The sequence below is a fragment of the Papio anubis genome, chromosome 9 (genome assembly GCF_008728515.1).
Source record: "Papio anubis isolate 15944 chromosome 9, Panubis1.0, whole genome shotgun sequence".
Lineage (NCBI taxonomy): Eukaryota > Metazoa > Chordata > Mammalia > Primates > Cercopithecidae > Papio > Papio anubis.
Window position 1 is genome coordinate 46,769,159 of NC_044984.1, and position 19,352 is coordinate 46,788,510.

Below are 19,352 nucleotides of genomic sequence, written 5' to 3' on the forward strand. Positions count from 1 at the left end.
GAATTAGGCGACGTCAGTGATTACAGACTGGTTATCCAAACACGAACAAGAGAGGGATATAGCAGTTTTGGTTAAGAACCCATCCTTAGGATAGGCAGTCTTAGAACTACTTAAGGAAATACACTGAATTTAATCTTGCGTATTGGATGAAATCGATTACAGAGTAAATTTCAAGTAGTCTGGAACGTAGTCTTTTCTAGACTAAAAATGTGTGTATGCCAAAATCTGTGTAGCTGATGTTGTTGGGGTTGGAGGAGGGGAGTGTGGAGGTAGGGGAATGCCTACACAGGACCTGGAAAAGTAGAAGAGGAAAACACTACTAAAAAAAAAAAAGAAATCATTAACATCACAAAAAGACAACTGGAAGTTCTGTGCCTTGCGAGGTATGGTAGGGATGGTATTCATCACTTGTTAGTATTCTAGCCAGAAATTTGCACCTGAATCAGATCAAACCTCTACATCTAGCTAATAGCTTATAGAAAATACAGAGGAGAGAGGAACATGTTAAATGACACCTTGGAGAGTCAACCCAAAAAATCCAGAATGTAGGAAACTACAGGACAAATGGCCTAGATTCTTCAACAGATAACTTGCAAGGAAAAATAACAGCACCTATAATCTAAGGGGGAACCTATAGATTATAAAAGGTTTTAGGAGATCTCTCAGCCAAGTGCAGTGAAAGAACCTCATTTAGATCTGGATTTTCATTTTATTTTATTTTATTTTTGAGGCTAAATATTTTATATTTAGCTCTGTCACCCAGGCTGGAATGCAGTGATGCAGTCACAGCTCACTTCAGCTTCAATCTCCTGGGCTCAAGCAATCCTTCCACCTCAGCCTCCTGAATAGCTGGGATGACAGGCACATGCCATCACACCTAGCTCATTTTTTTACTTTTTGTAGAGATGGTCTCACTATGTTGCCCAGGCTGATCTTGAACTTCTGAGTTTAAGAGATCCTCCCACTTCAGCCTCCCAAAGTGCTGGGATTACAGGTGTGAGCCAGCATTCCCTTCCTGGATCTGGATTTGAGCCACCTGTTAATTTTTTCAAGATAATAAAGGATTTTTGAACACTGGATATTTGATTACATTAAGGCTATTGTCAGTTATTTTAGGTATGATAATGATATTGTGGGAAACTGCAATTTAAAATGTAACTTGCAGAAGATTCCAATATCAATGACAAAAAATTAAAGGCACTTAAAAACATTAAACGTGGCCAGGCATGGTGGCTCACGCCTGTAATCCCCGCACTTTTGGGAGGCTGAGGCCAGTGGATCACCTGAGGTCAGGAGTTTGAGACTAGCCTGGCCGACGTGGTGAAACCCTGTCTCTACTAAAAATACAAAAATTAGCTGGGTGTGGTGGTGGGCACCTGTAATCCCAGCTACTCGGGAGGCTGAGACAGGAGAATATCTTGAACCTAGGAGGCAACGGTTGCAGTGAGCCGAAATCGTGCCATTGCACTCCAGCCTGGGTGACAAGAGCAAGACTCCATCTTAAAAACTAAAACCCAGCACTTTGAGGGGCCGAGGCGGGCCGATCACGAGGTCAGGAGATCGAGACCATCCTGGCTAACACGGTGAAACCCCATCTCTACTGAAAATATAAAAAATTAGCCGGGCGTGGTGGTGGGCGCCTGTAGTCCCAGCTACTCAGGAGGCTGAGGTGGGAGAATGGCGTGAACCCGGGAGGCGGAGCTTGCAGTGAGCCGAGATCGCCCCACTGCACTCCAACCTGGGCGACACAGCAAGACTCCGTCTCAAACAAACAAACAAACAAAAAAAATTAAAGGTTGGGGGAAACCTGCTAGAGAATCAGTGGCTGGTGCTAGTGGGAATGTCTAGCATTTGCTTGTACACTTAACTGTATAGGCACTTGGCTAAGAGCTTTATATACTGATTATCTTATTCCGCAGAGCCATCCTATGAAGTTGATTCTCTTAGTTTTCTCCATTTTCTAATTGGGCAGCCCGAGTCCTGTGAGCCTAAGAAACTTGCCTCATGTTGCTCAGCTAACAAGTGAACCAGGATTTAAGCTTAGGCTGTCGGACCTCAGAGCCCAGGCTGTTAATCCCTATGTAATTATATCTCCCTGAAGGTGCTCTCAGTGATAGAGGAGGTAGCAGAGAAACTAAAAGAATTATTTCTGGCTGGGCATGGTGGCTTACGTCTGTAATCCCAGCACTTTGGGAGGCCAAGTTGGGTGGATCACCTGAGGTCAGGAGTTCGAGACCAGCCTGGCCAACGTGGCAAAACCCCATCTCTACTACAAATACAAAAAATTAGCCAGACGCCGTGGCAGGCGCCTGTAATCCCAGCAACTTGGGAGGTTGAGGCAGGAGAATTGCTTGAACCCAGGAAGCAAAGGTTGCAGTGAGCCGAGATTGCGCCATTGCTTTCCAGCCTGGGCAACAAGAGCAAAACTCCATCTCAAAAAAGAATGATTTCTTCCATTTGTACTGAGAAGCATGCTATGGAAACACACAAGCCCAAATTATTTCGAAGTGGACAAGTTGTAGATGTTAGATACCTCTCAAGGTAAAGGTATAAAACCAATCTTACATTCATAGTTGGTTTGTAATAAATGTTATTTTATTCTGAATTTAAGTAGTGATAAATATATGGGATGTTTTAGACCTAAAGAAGTGGGTCTTTGTGGCAAATTGTATTTCCTAAATGACTGCAACTATATTTCCCATCCCACATATTTTTCTTACAATGTGACTTTGATACTCCTTCCAACAGGCAGGGTCTACCCATGTCCCTTCCTTGAATTTGGGCGGAGGTTTGACTGCTTTGATGTATGGTCTATCGTGGATGTGATGCTCTGTGGTATCTAAGGCTAGGCTGCTAGAATAATACAGTTTCTGCCAGGTTCATTTCCTTTTGGTGTCTTGCTCTGGGGAAGGGCAGCTGTCATGCTTTGAGGAGCCTAAGCTAACCCACACAAAGGGACTACAGGTTGAACATCCCTAATCCAAAATGCTCCAAAATCCAAAAATTTTTGAGCACCAACGTGCTCAAAGGAAATGCTCGTTGGAGCATGTTGGATTTCAGATTTTCAAATTAGGGATGCCCAGTCAGATGTATATGAAAATATTCTAAAATCCCCCAAAATCAGAAATCTGCAATACTTTCCGGTCCGAACATTTTGGATAAAGGATGCTCATCCTGTAGTTGAAGAGGACCACATCAAGAAGAACAAAGGCCCCTAGCCAACAGCCAGCATCATGCGCCAGATGTAAGCGTGAATAAACCTTCAGATGGTTCTAGCCCCCGGCCTTGGAGTCTTCCACCTGAAGCCCCAGATATTGTGGAGTAGAGATAAGCTGTTCCTGCTGCCCTGCCCAAGTTGCTGGCTTATAGAATCCATGCATAGATTAAATGGTTGTTTGATGCCACAAGTTTTTGGGGTAATTTGTTATATGGCCATAGTAACTGGGACAATATTATTTTTCCTCCCATCTCAAAGGACTTTAATGTTGTCTTCATAAATGGCCATTTTTGAGCAGATGTTTAGTGTGGACCTACTAGAATTCAGCCCTGGAGATGCAAAGGTGAATGGAACATAATCTGTTTCTTTAAATGGCACCACAGCCAGAAGACTGTTAAATTGACCTGTTACTCTTATATGTGTAAAGATATTTCCAGAGAGACCCTCGTTGCTATGCTGGTGAGACCTAATAAAAGTTAGGGCCACTGAATCTAAGAAAACATTATATTACGCACTCGAGAGAAGGTGGCAGTATGGTTTCTCTAAAGCCCAGGCAGGCTAATAATTTGAAATTTTTTTATAGAGGTAAGCATGCATGTGAATAAAGAGAAAGACTTTATCTGGACTTTCAACGACCCTAATAAAATCTGTACAGGTAGTTATTTTAAAGTCACAAAGGAATTAAAGGGATTTACACCGTGTATAAAGAACTATCTTAGCCAGTGTGGTGGAGTACACTTGTAGTCCTAACTACTAAGGAGGCTGAGGCGGAAGGGATCGTGTGTGGCCATGAATTTGAGGCTACAGTGAGCTATGACTACACCTGTAAATAGCCACTGCACTTCCAGCCTGGATGACATAGCGAGACCCTGTCTCTAAGAAAATTTAAAAAAAAAAAAAAAAAAAAAAACTGTCTTAAAAAATAAAGTAGGGATAAAGCACCACTTCTATAATATTGGTAGAGTCACCAATAAGAAGTAAGGAATTCATGGTGAAACCTTGAGGTTTCCAGTGGCATTGTTATCCCAGGCTGTAACACACTAAATCCCTGGAGATGAACTGCAGGAAGACATGGTGTGGCTCTTTGGTCAGAAAACCAACAGTGCATTTGATACGGGGAGGGTAAGAATGTGTTCAGAGTGATGTGAATGATATTTGCAGGGTGCTGAATCTGATCACATGAAGGTGTTCCTAGTGTGGCCATGGCCCTGCTGACTCTGTGTTGTCAGAAAGAGTGTGGTAGAATGCTGTGTGGTGTTGTAGGGAAAAGATGGGACTTAGACCCTAGAGACCTGAGTTGGAGATGTGCCCCATCGTTGTTCTGGTTTACCACTTGTGAGCCCCTTAACTTCTCCGAGGCTTTACTATCCATAAAGTAAGGCAGCTATACCTGCCTCAGCTCCTGAGTTCCTGTGGGGATCACAGGAGAGGATGAAAGTGAAAACTCTTGATACAATAACACAGCGTAGCTCTACACAGTGTTTTCTTACGGGAAACAAACTGAAAACACCCTACCTGAATGTAAAACTGGTGTCTCTGATCCTGCAATCATAGTTGGGTAGAGTTGTGGTCTTTGTTCTATCCCAAAGAAACTGGAGGGGATTGGGATAAGGGCCAGGGAAGAATAATTAAAGTAATCATGGTTGTATTAGGCTATTCTTATCGCTTTGGCCTATCTGGTGAATTTCTCATCCGGAAAGAGTGCTGAGAATCAGTTTATGATCAAGTCATAAAATCACGAAGTGAAAGGGCAGAACTAGAAGGTTGCCTGGTGAAATTTGGAAGAGTCAAGTCTAGGGTACCTAAACAGGACAGTGCTCCACAACCAGTACTAAATTTATGAAATTAATTATCCACAAGTAGTAATTAAGTTAAAATTCATAATTACTGTAGCTTCAAAAGAGTTTTAGATGCGCTCCTGGACCTTCATCTGTTAGGACAAACTTAGATGTTGGGTGCCGTGCCTCTTCCTTTCACAGGGGGCGCCATCGCACTGCACTCTCCCACACTGCTCCTGGTGAGGGTCTGAGGCGGGATGTTGGGCTAAATGGCTGTGAGTCTGACCCTGTGTGGCAGTTTTTGAGAATTCTTAGCTGGGCTATGGTGTCACTGAGTGGCCTGTATTTTCTGAGGCCCAGCTGTGTTAGGCGCCTCTGTAACACGGAGCTAGACAGTCTGCCCAGGTTGGAACTTGTCAGCCTTACTCGAAACACAGCCTGTCTCATGAATCAAATTTGCATTTACATCCTACCACAAACCACCTTCCAATCATACTTTGGAACCATGTTCAAACCCTGCCAAGGTGGTTTTGTCTTTAGTTTAAATTTGACTAACTTGTTAATGACAAAAGTCTATGCTAGTCGGGCTTTTGTTCTGACCACTTCCTAACTGGTTTATGTGTAGAGTGATTTTGTTACTCCTGTGATTTGGTTTTCTGATTTGTGTTATTTCTACTACGTAATTCTTCCGTGAATAAGGAGAGTTTTAGGTATGTATTGTTTACATACACGGTGTGTAAAATTTTTAACCTGATGAGTCACTATGAAACAGATTCTAAGGGGCTGTTATCATTAGTCCAGATTTAGCTTTTCAGAGAGAATTTAATTTAGTGTGTGTGATTTAATGAACTGAGATTTACAGTAAATTCAGATGCTTTTATAATTGTCACTTTTGTTTCAGTGGAAAATGAATGTTAACAGAAGGCTAGCCAAAATGTCTGTATTTAAAAGATGTTTAGGAAAAGGCATATAAAACAAAACAATTGTCCAGTGTTGGGTCAGTGATCAAACAATGTAAACTTAAAAACAAAACTAGATTCAAACATAGCTGGAAAGGATTTTAGAGGTCATATAGTTCAGTCCCTTCTTTCTGGTTAATCATGAGAAAAATGAGGTTCAAAGAGGTTAAATGACTTGCCCAGAGCCACGCAGCCAGTTCCTGACAGAGCTGAAACTTGAACAGCAGTTTCTTACTGAAACTTGCCACTTCCTAATTAGTGGTTAAGCAGACACATTTTTACTTGGGTGGTGTTTTTTTGTTTTGTTTTTAGGTTTTACATTGAGGGGGGGATTGATATTTATTGAATCTCTACTAGTTGTTAAGTACTTTAAAAAATACATTAGCTGGGTGTGGTGGCACATGCTTGTAGTTCCATCTCCTTAGGAAACTGAGGCTGGAGGTTCCCTTGAGCCCAGGAGTTCAAGTCCAACTTGGGCAACATAGCAAAACCTTGTCTCTAAAAAACAGATATATATTTCTTCATGTAATTCTTACGTAGCCGTATGAAATACAGTCATGTGCCGCATAACAGCATTTTGGTCAGTGATGGACCACACTGTTGTTATATGATGGTAGTCCCATAAGATAATACTGTATTTTTACTTCACCTTTTCTATGTTAGATACAAATACTTATTGTGTTACAGTTGCCTACAGTATCCAGTAAAGTTACATACTGTATAGTTTTCTAGCCTAGGAGCAAGAGGCTACACCACTTAGACTATGCCATCTAGGTTTGTGTAAGTACATGCTGTGAGGTTCACACAGCAACAAAATTGCCTAATGCTGCATATTAACAGCCCCACTTTACAGATTAGGAAACAGAGTGCAAGAAAGTTAATACCTTGCTCAAGGTCATGTGGTTAATATTAAAGCTGGCATTTGAGCCTTTCTGACCTGTTCCTGCTATGATTCCCACTGTGACTCCTAGTGATGGTAATTCTGATCTTTTCAGGGGTATGGGCAGTGGTGGTAGTTATCTTTGAAATGTATCTTTTTCAGACTTCTCACTCTGTAAAATATGTAATTAGACACAGATATGTGTAGAGTGGCCTTTCTCAGAAGACCCATAGCTCTTAGCAGTTGCTTGGCTAATCTTCATACCATCTCTGTAAGATAAACAGCGTTTTCTGGTTGGGTAGTTGAGGCCCAGATAGGCTCAGGGACTCACTCAGCGCCTTATCACAAACCCACATGGCCCAGCCCCCAGTTCCGTTCTTCGTCCTGTCTAGCATAGATTTCACCACTTTTGTTCTTTCCTGTCTTACACCAAGATTGTTTAAGTACTTCCCAAAAATAATGAGCCACGTGTGGGTGTGTTCGTTCTCCAGAATGAATCACTGTGAAAGAGGTTGTGAACTAAGGAAAGGAGCATAAGTATCTGGAAGCAGAGGCTCCTGACTCTTCAGTCCCTCTAATTGGTGGGCTCTGGAGTGAGTGTTTTTCTAAAAGGCAACTGTGGGTTTGGGCTTGTGTCTCACTGTGCTCAGAATAGTCCTCTCTTGAAGTTGTTACTTTTCCCTTCTTGCTTCCCAAAATAGAACCAATGTTGTTCTCTTTGTTGGACACCACAACACAAATATTGAGAGGTGTGCTTTCCATAGGGAACCCCTTTTAAAGTGCCTGAATGTCCCCACTGCCACAAAGGGGAATGGGAGTTAGCTTTCTTGAGTTAACAAGATTCCAGCATGAGTAAAAGAGGTTTGGATCAAGTATTCTGAGACTTTCAGAAGTAAATGTAAAAGCAGAAAGAATAAGAGAGGGAGCAAACAAAGGTATTTGGAAGAGAAAATGAAGAGATTCCTTAGTCTTTTTTGTGTCTAAACGGGTTAGAATAAAAATTCAGGAGAAATTTACTTTTTAAAATCCCTTTTATGATTTAGATCCTAGTCTAATGGGCACCTACTTTAAATGTTCTGACTTTAAGAAATACCACTACCCAAACTCTTAAGCAAGAGGCTGCATGTTTTGGAATTTCTCCCAGAAGAAAGGGATCTGATGAAACGTGAAAAAATACAACAGGCCATAAGTGAAGATCTGCACTGTCTACACTGTCTGTCCACCTGCCAGGACTGCCTCCTTGGTTTCCTTGGGTGGGACTAGCAAGGAATCGGCTCATTTATAGAAAGCCTGAGGAAGGAGGGGTTGGGCACTGAGATATTTAGAATCTGTCTTTGGATTTGAAAAGCCAAGAGATGACTTTCAGAATATTGGAGGAAGAGACGAAGATAGACTATGTATAGCCTAAATCAGTGAGTTATGACAGGGTAGCTTTTCATGGGACTGCCCATAAGTGTCTCATCTCCAGAGGCCACAGTGTGAATGCATTGCCACTTGTTATCCAGATAGTATTGACTGACTGTGTGATCTGGAACTCGCTTGGGCCCCCACCACCTTCACCCCTCAATGTGTGAGTGCCTCCTTCAGCACTTCCGAGCCCCGACCTCAGTGTTCTAGTGGGCAAAGCAACACTCCTGCCCATGCCAAGAGGTCAGAGCTAGGTTAGTCTCTTGGGAGACAGTGTTGGGGAGAACCAACTGCTGCTGTCTGTGCTATTCTTGTTAGTTGAATAAATAAAGGATTTCAGATTCCAGGGCTGCTGAAGAGGCTTTCAGAGGCGCCAAATTCATTTGCAGTAATTTCCTGTCAAATGGGACACACTTATGTATGATACTTACCCAGCAAAACTCATTAATCCCAGAGGTGATTGTGTACACTGCCTGTTTCAAAAAAATTGTGTGTGCACACACTGGCATACATGAACGCATGTGCATGCTATCCAGGGGCCTTTCAGGATGGGTTAAATGTATTGAGCACTTTTAATGCATTATCTCACTTAGTCGTCACAATAACTTCACAAGGGAGGCACTCAAGTTCTCCTCTTTGGAGGATATCCTTTGTGCCCTCGTGAATGAGGGGCACCTGACTTGGACTACTAAAGGCAGGAGGACGATAATGGAGTGGTCAGGGAAAGCTTTTCAAAAGAAGTGACATTTGAGTTGAATTTTGAAGGATATGTAAGAATTAGGCAGGAAAAAAGCATTGCAGCAAAAGAATGTGTGAGAGCATGCATGCTGCAGGAAGCCGTGGGCGTGCTTGGTTCCTGCTGGGGGAGATAGGGCTGGTGATAGCTCCAGGAACCCTAGGTGGCTCTGCATGAAGTGGGGGGCAGCCCCACATTCTCCAAAAGGAAGATGCTTTCCTCTTGTCAGGCATCTCAATTTGAAGAAAAGGTAGTTCCTCTGTCTCTCACAGGCATAAAGTAGAGCACTTAGAGGATAATAGCGGAGCCTCAAAAGCTCAATAAACAGGTGAAGTTGTGCTCAGTTAAGGGTATCTGTTTGGCCCCATCTCTATAAAAACTGTTTTGGAACATCAAGTATGCTAACGGATTATATTCTAAGTTTGGAAAAGGACCTGCAAAGGATCTCACCATTGATGTCAATGTCTGCTCCCCAATTTCCTGCAGCTCTGCTGTGTGCGTGCACCAGCTGCCTCCAGGCCAACTACACGTGTGAGACAGATGGGGCCTGCATGGTTTCCATTTTCAATCTGGATGGGATGGAGCACCATGTGCGCACCTGCATCCCCAAAGTGGAGCTGGTCCCTGCCGGGAAGCCCTTCTACTGCCTGAGCTCAGAGGACCTGCGCAACACCCACTGCTGCTACACTGACTACTGCAACAGGATCGACTTGAGGGTGCCCAGTGGTGAGTGCATGCCCTTGTTGGACTAGTGGCTCAGCTTGGAGGTAGGGCACCCCGTCGCTTCATTTTTTTCTACTCTTGCCCACTCGCTTGGTTTGATGATAAAGATGCCTTTTGGATGCTCCCCAAGGTGACAAAGGCTGGGGTTTCTCAGGAGTTGCTTTTGTGGATTAGAGGGGGAGGAAGCAGATTTTCAAGTTAGTCCCAGAGGTGCCAGCAGTGTTTTGAGTAGTGGCTGAGCAGCCATAGGCAGTGGTGAGGAGTGGAAGAACCAGGCAGGGATCCCCGCGGGAGGATGTGGGACTGATCCGGAAAGAGATGGCCCTAGAGCTGAGCAAAGGTGACTCCTCAAGAGAGGATGGTGGTCAGATGTGAGAAGGGACCAGAATAGAAAAAGGCCGGTAACCAAAGCTGAGAAGCACCACATACCACCCTTTTGCAAGTCTTCCATTCAGGAGAAGGAGAGAAACTAGAGTGGAGCTTAGGGGAGCTGTGGAAAGTTAAAGAGCAGAAACAGGCATCTGTGTAGGGGCCTGAGGCGGGGATAGTATCATGAAATGCGTGAGATTACAAAGTGGGTTGTGGCTTTGACTGGAAAGAGGTGCCTTAACTAAAGAAGTTGGGCATTTGAGAGCATCTAGGCAGACAGACTAGCCCAGGAAGATCAGAGAGATCAAGGGAGCCTGAACATGTCAACAGGGAAAGGGTTCTTTTTCACTCTTCACTTTGAGGGAGGTGTTTTTACTCTTTCCCTTGTTTTTACTTCTCATTCTTCCCCTCTCCTCTCTCACTTGACCCAGGTCACCTCAAGGAGCCTGAGCACCCGTCCATGTGGGGCCCGGTGGAGCTGGTAGGCATCATCGCCGGCCCGGTGTTCCTCCTGTTCCTCATCATCATCATTGTTTTCCTTGTCATTAACTATCATCAGCGTGTCTATCACAACCGCCAGAGACTGGACATGGAAGATCCCTCATGTGAGATGTGTCTCTCCAAAGACAAGACGCTCCAGGATCTTGTCTACGATCTCTCCACCTCAGGGTCTGGCTCAGGTACTGAGTTCTCCAGGGCATCGTGTCTGTGGTTGACTTTAATCAGTTTCCCAGAAGGATAGAGTGCTTATAGAGAAGGCTGGGGGCACTGCATTTGTTTCTGCCAGCATTGAGTCATTTGGTTTCCTAGTTCCCCTTCTTTTGGAGTCTGACGTGTAATAAGATAAGATAATGGGTTCACAGAAAATCTCTCATTCCCTGGGATTCCCAAGTTCTAGTACACAATTATCCACTACAGAAGTTCTGCCTCTCTAAGCTTTGCAACTGTACGTACATCGATTAAAATTTAGCTGGTTCCACCTGAGCAGTGGAGTGCTCAATTTCAGGGCCCCTTTTGAGAAACAGGAGTGTGCCAGATTCCTGTGAGGTGGTGACAGCTAATCATTGATCTCTGAGCAACCACAAGGGGAGTTTAAGGACATCCAGTAAAGCTTAGAGTTGGGATTTGGTGAATCATTGACTTGTACCAGTTGCCCAAGGGTTTTTGGTGGGGGTGAAAATAAAGGCAGTGTGGGCCTCCAGCATAGCATCAGCACTATTTCCTGTACTGCCTTTTGTTGACCAAGTCTTTCTCAGATGTGGAAAATGAACCAAACACTAGACCTTGGCATAAGACAAGAATTTAGGATAAAAGGGCTTGGAGTTGTTTAGGTCTCAGGGTGTATAGCTCAGCTAGTTGTTAAATGTGAACATGAATGCAGAAGAATTTTTTTACTTACTTACTTATTTATTTATTTAGAAACAGAGTCTTGCTCTGTTTCTCAGGCAGCAGTGCAGTGGCACAGTCTCCGCTGACTGAAACCTCCGCCTGCCAGGTTCAAGTGATTCTCCTGCCTCAGCCTCCTGAGTAGCTGGGATTACAGGCATGCGCCACTACACCAGCTAATTTTTGTATTTTTAGTAGAGACAAGGTTTCGCCACGTCGGCCAGGCTGGTCATATGTTCTTGACCTCAAGTGATCCACCCACCTCGCAAAGAATTTTTTTAATGAAGATAAACCATTATTTTTGTGACAGTGGTATTGCGTTCCTTTTTTTTATTTTTTATTTTTATTTTTTTAGATATGGTCTCACTCTGTTGTTGCCCAGGCTGCAGTGCCATGGTGCAATCACAGCTCACTGCAGCCTCAACCTCCTGGGCTCAAGAGATCCTCCACCTTAGTCTCCTGAGTAGCTGAGATGTCAGGCATGTGCCACCAAGCCTGGCAATTTTTTTTTTTTAATTTTTGTGGAAGGTCTCACTTTGTTGCCCAGGCTAGTCTCAAATTCTTGACTTCAAGTCCGTTCTTATCAAAGAAAAAACATCCACAAACATCACTGTTGCCATTCTAGCTAAAACACAGAGGATCTTATTTGTGAGAACTTTTGCATGTTTTTATGTTTCCTTGACGTGGGACAAGACTGTTGTTCTGTGGGGAAATTATGCCGTCAGTCATGCCCAGACATTCTGCTTGACACGGGAGTACTTTGAGCTGTGACATCTCCTGAATTTCAGTGGCTTTGCTTTTATTAAGCTCTGCAGTAGAGAGCACCAAAATGATGGATGTATTTAAAAGCTGCATATTTTTAGAAACAGTAAAAATCTAGGGCTCGTTCCTTGTTGAAAGAGGTAGGGCAGTGGTTAGAACCTCCTGGCTGACTGTGGGAATTGATTTGCTGCTAGAGGAGGGTAAATTGGGTTTTCCAAAGTATTTTTAAGACCCAGACCAGCTGAAACAAGGGAAGGGCCATGGTAGTTGTTTAGTCATCTGTAGCAAAATGTTTAATAACTATTTCTCTCTGAGTGGTTTAGTATATTCTTCATTCAGAATATGCAGAGCTTCCAAGGTGTTAGGTTTCTAATGATGTGGTTTTTAAAGTAGTAAGTCCATGCTGCTCATATGACTTTCAATTCATTTAAATAAGTATATACTGAATACCTTCTGGGTGATATAGTTTTAGACAGATTAGAAAGAGGCTGACCTGGCTGGGCACAGTGGCTCACATCTGTAATCCCAACACTTTGGGAGGCCGAGGCAGGCGGATCACGAGGTCTGGAGATCCAGACCATCCTGGCTAACACGGTGAAACCCCGTCTCTACTAAAAATACAAAAAATTAGCCGGGCGTGGTGACGGGCGCCTGTAGTCCCAGCTACTCGGGAGGCTGAGGAGAATGGTGTGAACCTCGGAGGCGGAGCTTGCAGTGAGCCGAAATCACGCCACTATACTGCAGCCTGGGTGACAGAGGCGAGACTCTGTCTCAAAAAAAAAAAAAAAAGCCTGACTCCAGGATTGGATCAGAGAGACAGGAATTGTTGGGAAGAGTCTCACAGAGGAGGGCACATTTAAAGGTGTCTTGAGGCTGGGCAGCCACACCTATAATCCCAGCACTTTGGGAGGCCGGGGTGGGCAGATCACATGAGGTCAAAAGTTCGAGACCAGCCTGACTAACATGGTGAAACCTCGTCTCTACTAAATACAAAATATTAACTGGGTGTAGTGGCGCATGCCTGTAATTCCAGCTACTCGGGAAACTGAGGCAGGAGAATTTCTTGAACCTGGGAGGCAGAGGCTTCAGTGAGCCCAGATCATGCCATTGCACTCCAGCCTGGGCAACAAGAGCAAAGCTCCGTCTCAAAAAACAAAACAAAACAAAAGGCCGGTCACGGTGACTCACACCTGTAATCCCAGCACTTTGGGAGGCCGAGGTGGGTAGATCACCTCAGGTCAGGAGTTCGAGACCAGCCTGAGCAACATGTTGAAACCCCCATCTCTACTAAAAATACAAAAATTAGCTGGGTGTGGCGGCGGGCGCCTGTAATCCCAGCTTCTTGGAAGGCTGAGGCAGGAGAATTGCATGAACCTAGGAGGTGGAGGTTGCAGTGAGCCGAAATCATACCATTGCATTCCAGCCTGAGTGACAGAGTGAGATTCCATCTCAAAAAAAATAAAATAAAAAAGGAGTCTTAAAGAATGAGTTGGAATTTTAAATTTAAGAGAGGCAAGAGGACAAAGAACATTCCAGGCCAATGAAAATATCTTCAGTAAAAAGACAAAGACATGAAAGTCCACTGTATGTTTAAAGAACCTTTATGATAAGGAGACCAGCATGATGTGCTTGTGCTAGGGAAGCAGGGGGAAGTCAGGCTGGCCCGGGTGTAGAGGACCTTGAGGGCTGACCTTTATCTTATAGGTAAGGGGCTTCTACTGAAAGTTTCCATGTGGGAAACGAATGTTCATTTTTTCCTTTGGAAGGAATTCTGGCAGTGGTGTGGAGGATGAATTCATTCACTACCAGCCTTCTTTTGGGAAGGGTGCGGTGAGGCGGGTTGTGTGTGGGTGCACAGGGCAAGAGCAGGCTGAGATGGGAGGCAAAAGACCTGTTGGAAGTCTTTTAGAGAAGGTCCAAAAGTAGGACAGGCGGACAGAGATGGAGAGGCGGGGGCTAATTTGAGAAACATTTTGGTGGTTCTATACTGTTGTCATTAAAAGCATAGATTATAGAGTCAGACAGTCCTAGATTTTAAGCCCTGCTTTGCCACTTAACTGCTTGTATGAATTTGAATATTACGTAACCTCCTCTTTGAGCCTTAGTTTTCTTGTTTATAAAATGGGGATGATAACAGTGCCTCACCTTCCAGGTGGTTTGGGGAAGTGAGATAATTTATGTAAAGCCCTTAGCATGGAGCCTAATGCATAGTAAGCATGCAGTGAATGGTAGTTCCCATCTACCAGACCTAGGGATTAAGAATATATTTATTAATTTGGGGATGGGAGTAAGAGAGTTAAAGAGTCAGTTGTGGTGGTAAGGGTGATTAGATACATAGAGACACATCGAATGAGTCACATGAAGCAATGTTGAGTTTTATAAAGACAGTAAAATTAATCTTAGACTAAACATAGTCCTCCATTCTACCTCTGGAGTTGTGCTTGCGAGCAGAGCTTTGCTCTCTTTGGAGGTGGGAACCCATGGGCCTCACAGCACTGCCCTCTAGTGGCTAATAAGCAGAACAGCCAGAAGGTGGCCCCCAGCACATGAGCCTCCAGTTTCATGTTCTCTGCCCTCTTTCCTTCCTGCACCAAAATAAAGCAGATGTGGGTAGATCGGCCCACAGGTGGCTGGCTGAAGAGTCGGTAAATCTGGTCAAACATTTACGTTCAAATCTATCATCTGTGCTTACTGAGAGGAGAAATTGCGTAGATAAGGAGTAGCTAATCATACACGTTTCCCATTTGTGTTCACTCTTTGCCCATCTCTCCGCCTGGCTCAGCCCTCTGGTAGATTACCTGGAAACGTGCAGGAGCAGCAGCAGCTCTCCCTGGTTAATGCACCAGTGTAGGATGAAGACACCATGTTAAGGGTCTTTCCATTTTGCCAATTAGTGTGGGAGTTGGAAAATTTGTCAAATTTGCAGTGTCAGGTTTCTTCCCATTCTTTGGTCCACAGGGTTACCTCTCTTTGTCCAGCGCACAGTGGCCCGAACCATCGTTTTACAAGAGATTATTGGCAAGGGTCGGTTTGGGGAAGTATGGCGCGGCCGCTGGAGGGGTGGTGATGTGGCTGTGAAAATATTCTCTTCTCGTGAAGAACGGTCTTGGTTCCGGGAAGCGGAGATATACCAGACGGTCATGCTGCGCCATGAAAACATCCTTGGATTTATTGCCGCTGACAATAAAGGTAAGGGCCGGGCTTGGATACAGCATTCCCAGATAGAGGATGCCAGAGAAAGTGCATAGCTATGGGATGCACAGCTCTGTTTGCCTTCATCATTGTAACCCGTAGAAAGAGAACTTGAATAAGGTCAAGGTTTCCACGCTTTTCTTAAGGCGTGGAGCCTTTTATTCCATGAAAAGCTTATACAGAAATCCAGGTTATCAAGCAAATAAACAAGGAGTTCTTACTCAGATAAACAAGATACATCCCCTCACCCGACCTGCTTAATTTCTCTTTCTCCACTCTCCCAAACCCACCTCCAGTGTAGTTCCTGCAGGGGGTTCCGTAAGCTTATTTTGAAAATCACTGTGATGGGCCGGGCACAGTGGTTCACGCATGTAATCCCAGCACTGTGGGAGGCCGAGGCAGGCAGATCTCTTGAGGTCAGGAGTTCGTGACCAGCCTGGCCAACGTGTTGAAACCCCATCTCTACTAAAAATACAAAAATGAGCTGGGCATGGTGACACGCACCTGTAATCCCAGCTACTCAGGAGGCTGAGGCAGGCCAATTGCTTGAACCCAGGAGGCGGAGGTTGCAGTGAGCTGGAGGTTGCAGTGAGCTGAGGTCGCGCCACTGCACTCCAGCCTGCGTGACAGAGTGAGACTCTGTCTCAAAAAGAAAAAAGAAAATCACTAGGATGAGGAATTGTGGCCTCAACCCTGGCAGGGAAGGATAACGACAGAAAAGCCTGTAGTCCACAAAGTGTCACCTAGTGGCCTTCAGACTCCGCTCTTGGTCAGTCCTGTCCCTGAGGATTCTTCTTTCCTTCTTCCTATCCCTTTTATTGCTTTAGTTTTTGAGTCTTTTATGTGCCAGGCGCCTCCCTATGTTTGAGGACATCATTGACTAGCAAAGCACGACAAGTAAGGGTGATTAGAGGAGGTAAACATGAGTTGTTCTGTTGAGCACAAATTGGGGCTGACTCACACCTGAGCCCGATGGAGACAAAGGTGGCAAGAGTTCAGGAAGAAAAACCTTCCTTGCAGGGAAGGGCACTGCAGACCTGTGCAAAGTTGAGGTGTTTGGGGCCCTGCAAGTAACTTGGATGGCTGTGGGTGGAGAGACAGGCAGAGGCCAGATTGTGAGGGGCCTTTCTGAGAGGATTGTATTCCGTTCTGAAGATAGTGGGTAGTAATTATAATTTCTTTAATTCTATAACATTTATTGATTGCTGTGGGCCAGACCTCTGCTGGCTGCTTGGACCATCACGCATAAGAGCAAGACACAGTCCCTCCCCTCACAGAGCTCCCAGGAAGAAGGGGAAGTGGCACCCAGAGTGCAGAGAGGATGCCATGAATGGCTGGTTCACATTGTGGAAGGGTCTCTCTAGCAGTTGTGACATGGCTTGCTCCTGTGGCACAGTGCAATTTAGAAGTTAGTGTCTAAAACACTATCACCTTTTGGTAAAGTTTAAATCTTACATGTTTTAAAAGGATCAAATCATGTCTTCTCTTCAAACGTATTGGGAGGGCGGTCAGGACTTTGGGACTGGTTAGAGTGCGAGAAGCAGTGTGTTGGGTGAGCCCCTTGTTTGTGATAAGAGAAGCGAAGATGTGTGTGTTTCCAGGATCCATTCCCTTTATTGATTCTGGCAGCTTGTGTGGGTAGGGATCTGGCTTTCAAAACCCACATTAAGGCCAGGGAAGGGGAACAATCGGACTCCCTCGTTCTTGCCTTTTTAACATGGTGTGTATATAGTATGGTGCCCTGGAATCAGCGCCAGCCTGGAATTTTGGAGATTTCAACTCAATTTCCAATCTTCCTATTGACAATGGTGTGGCTTAATTCGATTCCTGGCTTTGGTGTTTCTTTTTCTCCCTCCTCCTGCTTTCCTCCTCCTTGCTGTCCCTAGTGTAAAAGAGAAAATAAAGTGTATGCACTCTACCTTCCATTGCTCCTCTGAAGGATGAGATGCCTCTCTGGGAATACTTGGAAGTGGGCTGTTCATGCACTGAAAAGCATTTTTTGGCCTGGAATCCAGTAATGCATAAAGGAGATCTTTCCTTCTCACAGAAATACCATAGCCTGGTAAGAACAACAGACTGAAAAGAAACATTACAGATGAGACAGGTGCTGTGTTTGGGCTGTGTTCAGAGGATCGCTGGGACACAGGAGGCCCTCCAAGGCTTTCCTGCTTGGTGGTGGTGGATCCAGCTCATTGTGGTTCTCCTGTGCCCATGAGCAAGTCTTGGTCGGGATCAAAGCAGTGCTGCAGACAAAGCTGGTGATAGCTGTTACTTTCCCTAGGCATATGCCTCCTCTTTCCTGAGTATTTCATATTTCTAATTTGACATAATGTTCAGAATCCTACAGCTCACCTAAAAGAAATCAGGAGCCGTCCTAAGAAAGAAATGGTGTCCCCTGTCCTTACTGAGGTCCCAAACTGGTAGACCACTATAAATGAAAGGACGCTAGATGGGGCGTTTGGGGGCGTGGAGGTGGGAAATGTGAATTTGGGAGTCTAACTGGATTTTGTATTGTACACACTCATCCTTACCAACTTTCACCGTTTCGCTGATAGTTACGCATTTTCTGGAACTCGTGTGGTTCTCTGCAGATAATGGCACCTGGACACAGCTGTGGCTTGTTTCTGACTATCATGAGCATGGGTCCCTGTTTGATTATCTGAACCGGTACACAGTGACAATTGAGGGGATGATTAAGCTGGCCTTGTCTGCTGCTAGTGGGCTGGCACACCTGCACATGGAGATTGTGGGCACCCAAGGTGAGTGGACTAGCGCAGGAGCGGCAAAGTGACATAGGCATGAAAGGTCCGCACCATCCTGATTTAGTTCCTAGAATTTCTTTTCACTGAGGAAGTTGGGGCTGGACCTCAGGAACTCTAGTGTAATTTAAAGGAAAGGAGGTTTGAGCTTCACTTAAGTGAGGTATCTACAGGGTGTTACCTTCACCTCTGTCTTTAGAACTCCCTCAGGAATCCTATGATATCAATATTCAGCTACTTGTCAATCAATGGCTTGACGTAGTCATTTGTTATGAAGGAGTAATCATCTTAGAATCCCACAGTAGACATGAGAAAAAATGGAAGTAAAAAGATAAACCAGTGTACTGGGAACATCAGTTTAGTGATTTCCATGTTCATAGATGGGGATAGCTGGCTTAAAGGCCACTTGGTGGATTAGATGCTGGGCCTTACTAATCTGGGAAGGTTTTCCTGGAGGAAGAAGACCTGAAGCTCTGCTGCTTGTTGACTGTCATGTCAGCTCTTTGAGACATCCTGGATCTTGTCCAAAGGCAGGTGTGATCCCTGATGCCTGGTTGACCAGTGCCACAATGGAAAATCACCCATGAAAGTTGGGTCCTATTCCTATAGCCTGTGCAATGCCAGTTCTCATCATCGGACCTGTTTCCTTCTGAGAACTAGGAGGCATTGTAGCAACTTGCCTTCAGTCCCTCAGCACTTCTATACCTGAGCATATTTGCTCAGGGAAGACGAGTAGTAGTAGTAAATATTAATACAAATATTAGCTAAATACACATGTCCTTCTGTGGTCTCAGCTACATGAATGCATTTAATCCTCACAACAGTCCCATGAAATAAGTACTGTCATTCTGATTTTATGGATGAGAAGACTGAGGTACAGAGGGGTAAAGTCACTTTTCCAGGGTCACTGGATTAGCAGGAGGCAAAGCCAGGACTCAAAACTATACAGTCTGGCTGGAGAGTCTATGCTTTTAACATTTATATCATCTCTCTGTAAAGATCCCTGTTTTTTTCTCTGCCAGGGAAGCCTGGAATTGCTCATCGAGACTTAAAGTCAAAGAACATTCTGGTGAAGAAAAATGGCATGTGTGCCATAGCAGACCTGGGCCTGGCTGTCCGTCACGATGCAGTCACTGATACCATCGACATTGCCCCAAATCAGAGGGTGGGGACCAAACGGTAGG

At 44.7% G+C, this 19,352-nt stretch overlaps 1 protein-coding gene across 3 annotated transcripts in view; it reads left to right on the forward strand.

Moving 5' to 3' along the window:
* ACVR1B (activin A receptor type 1B) overlaps positions 1–19,352 on the forward strand; it is a 45,105-nt gene that overhangs the window by 14,102 nt on the left and 11,651 nt on the right. For 2 of the 3 annotated variants that reach the window (XM_009180766.2, XM_021922378.2), the window contains 5 exons: positions 9,464–9,703; positions 10,501–10,749; positions 15,176–15,406; positions 17,965–18,168; positions 19,191–19,347. In XM_009180766.2, coding sequence (XP_009179030.1) covers positions 9,464–9,703; positions 10,501–10,749; positions 15,176–15,406; positions 17,965–18,168; positions 19,191–19,347 — 1,081 coding nt within the window. The remainder of the gene's footprint in view (positions 1–9,463; positions 9,704–10,500; positions 10,750–15,175; positions 15,407–17,964; positions 18,169–19,190; positions 19,348–19,352) is intronic. The other variant, XM_003906395.3, reaches the window with a different exon arrangement.